The 4958-nt window shown below is 36.7% G+C and overlaps 2 protein-coding genes across 6 annotated transcripts in view; one reads left to right on the top strand and one right to left on the bottom strand.

Annotated features, from left to right (window-relative positions):
- LOC119424912 (derlin-2) overlaps nt 1-4310 on the top strand; it is a gene marked incomplete at its 3' end in the record, with an annotated part of 66088 nt that extends 61778 nt beyond the window's left edge. The window contains 4 exon segments of the mRNA XM_037692427.1: nt 3370-3435; nt 3519-3592; nt 3760-3853; nt 4115-4310. Coding sequence (XP_037548355.1) covers nt 3370-3435; nt 3519-3592; nt 3760-3853; nt 4115-4310 — 430 coding nt within the window.
- sptan1 (spectrin alpha, non-erythrocytic 1) overlaps nt 1-4958 on the bottom strand; it is a 91975-nt gene that overhangs the window by 26707 nt on the left and 60310 nt on the right. The gene's annotated exons all lie outside the window — the stretch shown is intronic.

Below are 4958 nucleotides of genomic sequence, written 5' to 3'. Positions count from 1 at the left end.
TATATATGTATATGTATGTATGTATGTATATATATATGTATATGTATGTATATATATATATATATATGTATATGTATGTATATATATATATATGTATGTATATATATATGTATGTATGTATATATATATGTATGTATGTATATATATATGTATGTATGTATGTATGTATATATATATATGTATATGTATGTATGTATGTATGTATATATATATGTATATGTATGTATGTATGTATATATATATATGTATATGTATGTATGTATGTATGTAAATATATATATGTATTTGTATGTATGTATATATGTAAGTATGTATATATATATATGTATATGTATGTATGTATATATATATATATATATATATATATATATATGTATATGTATGTATGTATATATGTATATATATATGTATATATGTATATGTGTGTGTGTATATATTTATGTGTGTATATGTACTATGTCAGGACAGCTTTGCTGTGGACACACTACTAATTAATTATTCTTATAGCTAGTTCAAGCACAAAGAATATTTATTGTTTAATTACAACGGATTCTTTTCTTTTTCGAGTTAAATTTCTGCCATTTGACTGAGATAACTGAGTGGATTGTTAAATCAGTGACATGAGACGCCATTTTATCTTTGATCCATCAGAATAAATGCGGTCCTTTATTTAACAGTATCAAACTTTAACATCAAGACATGTACACATTGATTTGCGGATCTGTTTCTGATTAATAAACTTGGCAAGCTTTACTAACAAGACAACAGAACATTACTGATTGAGACTGATTCAGCTCTGAAGGCATCTAGTTTGATTTACTGGCGAATAGAAAAGTTAAAGAGGAGAAATAGAAGTTTAAAGATATAAAAAGGAGGTTTAAATGGATGAAAGTTATGTGCGGAACCAGAACATTGCACCCTTCCTCCGACATCCAGCTCAGCTTTCCGGTACACTTCAGAACGTCAACGACTTGTTACTTTAGATGGGGGATACCTCCACTCCGGAACAGAAGTCCATTAGTACGCTCCCTTTTCAGCGTCTCCGGTTAAAGTAGCTGGGGTCGTCAGAAATCGTGACAAAGTACTCGGTTCCACCGAATAAGCTTCCTTAGAAGTGGAGCATTTATTGCTCGGGTTGAGTGCACAGCGATGCGAGCTGTGACTCCGCTGAAATGGAGGGACCCCTTGGCACATGGTCCCATCCATCCGCGCTTAAGTGAGTCTCATCTCTGACCGAAAGTTCCAGCAAGACTTAGAAGAGACTAAGACTCGTGAAGACTAAGACTTAAGACTCCGACTGAGTTCCAGGACTGACTGAATAGTTCCACGAAGTGTTCCTTTCAAAGGGGTATACACTTCCTGTTACGTGGTACTTCCTGACTGGTTGAAACAACCATCATGGGTGTGGTTCTAGTGATGTCAGAGGGTCACTAGAAGTCAAGAGACAGCAGGAATGTTTAAGAACGGTTAGTACAGACAGGAAAATATTATGATGAGGTGAGACAAACGCAGGTGCCAGTTGAAGTTATTTACTGTCTGCAAGGTTTAAAAACAAGACACTTCGTTCTAATAACTCGTCTCTGTTTGTGTCTGTCTTTTGACCGACATCAATACTCCTCATTCAGACAGAAGACTAAATGCACACTTACTTCGTAAATAGGCATTTAACTGTATGATCAAAAATCTAATGAGGTTTAAAAATCATTAACACTGTTTCACAGTTGATTTAAATGAGTGGTTCACTTCAACATTTAGAAATGTTATGAACTAAACACACTTTGATTATCAAGATATTGTAAAATAGTAATGATAATGTAAAAAGAAGAGTGTTATTTCAATTGATTAATTCAGGATACAATTAAATAGTCTCTTGATGAGATAATTTGCATTTCTGGATTCAAATCAATGAAATAACAGTTCCTGTCCCCTGAAGGTCTTCAGAGACAGATTGTTGTCGGAGGCCTAGTTCACTACATACATATTTATATACATATATATATATATATATATACATATATGTATATGTACTGTATATGTATATATGTATATGTATATATATACATATATACATGTACATATATATATATATATATATATATATATACGTATACATGTACATATATACATATACCTTACCATATCATACCACTTTATTTATCACTTAAAACAGCTACAAGGCCAACCAAAGTGCTGTACAGACAGAACAACAGGTAACACACAAAGCAAAATACAGAATGAGGTAAATCAGAATATAGACATAAAAACGATGCAGATAATGACAAACCAGTGTGGAGCATACAGGATCAAAACACAGATCATCTGGTGTTGAAAGCTACTGAATAGTAGTGAGTTTTTAAATGGGACTTGAAAACAGAGAGGGAGGGGGCCTGTCTGACAAGCAGAGGTAACTCGTTCCAGAGTCTTGGTCCTGCTACAGAGAAGGTCCTGTCACCTCTGCGCTACATTATAAAGCTATGTAAAATACTAAAAACAGGAAGATGTTTGTGCTGGTTTATGTCGTGAACTTAGATGATTAAAGCCATTTAATTTTTTTAAATTCATTTATTCATTAATTTAAAAGAAACAAATAAACACAACAAATTCATCAAAAAGAAAACATTGAATGAAAGTGTGCAGAAAGAAGAAAAAAATTATTATAGCTGCCCTTTATCTAAAAAAAATATAAAACAACTTTAATATCCGCTTTAAAGCTAGGAATTAAAAAAAACATGTTTTGTGTTAGCAGAATTTAGTTCTAACTTTGAAACGTATCCAACATTAATACAACTTACCTCAAGTTGCCTTTTTGGACATGCATACATATATTTGTACAAATTGTACTTGAGGAGATTATTACAGCCTCATATAAAATCTATGATGACGATGCCGTGAAAGTATCTATCGGTCGATATCCAGATTTAGGGATCGGATCGGAAGTTAAAAAAATGTGGATCGGTGCATCCCTAGTTATTCAGTGTCATGACTCGGTTGTGTTACTAGTGTTGTGACTTGGTGGTCTGACCCATTGTTGTGACTCAGTGGTGTGACTTGTTTGTGTGACTGGATATTATGACTCGTGTTCTCTATGTATTGACTCGGTTGTGTGACTCGGCGGTATGACTCGTTATGACTCGGTGATGTGATTCCAGTGTTTCACCTACCATTATCCAAGGAGGGCGCCTCGCCTACAACCCCACACTCGGCCTCTTCCGGACGGGGAGCGGAGAGTAGCAGCTCAGCTCACACTCTAAACTGCGAGTCTCACGAACACGGCGCTAAGCTAACCCCCCGTCCTGAATGCAGATGGTCCAGATCCGTTTGTCTGTTAGCTTTTATTTTGTAGAGTGTAACTGTGTGTTTGTTTTGCAGCAGCTGGAGATCATCACACCGTTTCAGCTCTACTTTAATCCAGATCTGATTCTGAAGAACTACCAGGTGAAGAACCTGGACCTCCAGCTGTTTGTTGCTCCATCAGAACCAAACCCACTAATAATCAAAATTAATGTCTGTTCATTCAGGTATGGCGTTTAGTCACCAACTTCCTGTTCTTCGGTCCAGTCGGCTTCAACTTCCTGTTTAACATGATCTTTCTGTATCCTTGTCGGTTCTGATTCTGTGGGTTTTAGCATCAGAACTCAATTTACATGTTTCACTTCATGTTTCAGACACGTGAAGTGCAGCTGCAGAGACAGAAAGTGTCCTGGTGGCATGAGGGTTCTGAGGGTTCTAGTTCTGGTTTTCTTTAACCCCTGGTTCCAGATACAGATACTGTCGGATGCTGGAGGAGGGATCCTTCAGGGGGAGAACAGCTGACTTCGTCTTTATGTTCCTGTTCGGTGGACTCCTCATGACCGTATCCTCACAGATCTGGTCCCGGTCTCAGAGACCTGTTCATGGTCTCACAGTCAGGAGGTTCTAGCTATAACCCGGGTTCTGGTCCATGTTAGAAACCAACAGCCTGTCTGAGGGTCTCTGGAGTTTTAGAGAATCCAGGGGATCCTGGAAAGAGAGTTTTTGTAGATGAGCTTGTTAGAACTGAACCGGTTCAGAAGTCTGTCACTTTTTGAGGGTTTTCAGAGTCCGAGTTCTGGGACTTTCTTTGACCGGGTCTCAGATCTTCGGCATGTTTGTGAGCCTGGTCTTCCTGGGTCAGGCCTTCACCATCATGCTGGTCTACGTGTGGAGTCGGAGGAACCCCAACGTCCGCATGAACTTCTTCGGTCTCCTGAACTTCCAGGCCCCATTCCTTCCCTGGGTTCTGATGGGCTTCTCCCTCCTGCTGGGGAACTCCATCATCGTGGACCTTCTGGGTCAGTACCAGGATCTGGGTCGCAAAAGTTCTGTTTAAACACCTAAGTGAGATTTTAAAAACTTTGTGTGTGCTGAATGGCTGCTGAAGTTTACTGATGTTCAAAAGCTAAAGGAAGAACACCAGCTAAAAGAGCAGAAAATTAGCTAAAGAACATTAGCTAAAGGAAGAGAATATTAGCTAAAAGAAGAACTTTAGCTAAAAGAAGCAGAACATTAGCTAAAAGAAGAACTTTAGCTAAAAGAAGAATATTAGCCAAAAGAAGCAGAATGTTAGCTAAATGAACGTTAGTTAAAAGAAGAGCATTAGCTAAAAGAAGAACTTTAGCTAAAAGAAGCAGAACATTAACTAAAAGAAACAGAACATTAGCTAAAAAAAGAACTTTAGCTAAAGAATATTAGCTAAAGGAAGAGAATATTAGCTAAAAGAAGAACATTAACTAAAAGAAGCAGAACATTAGCTAAAAAAAGAACTTTAGCTAAATAATATTAGCTAGAAGAAGAGAATATTAGCTAAAAGAAGAACTTTAGCTAAAAGAAGCAGAACATTAGCTAAAAGAATAACTTTAGCTAAAAGAAGAATATTAGCCAAAAGAAGCAGAACATTAGCTAAAAGAATAACTTTAGCTAAAAGAAGAATATTAGCCAAA

This window comes from Nematolebias whitei, chromosome 18 (genome assembly GCF_014905685.2).
Source record: "Nematolebias whitei isolate Nwh7 chromosome 18, NemWhi1, whole genome shotgun sequence".
NCBI lineage: Eukaryota > Metazoa > Chordata > Actinopteri > Cyprinodontiformes > Rivulidae > Nematolebias > Nematolebias whitei.
Note: the sequence above shows the minus strand (reverse complement) of the source record. Positions and strands in the feature narration are given on the sequence as shown.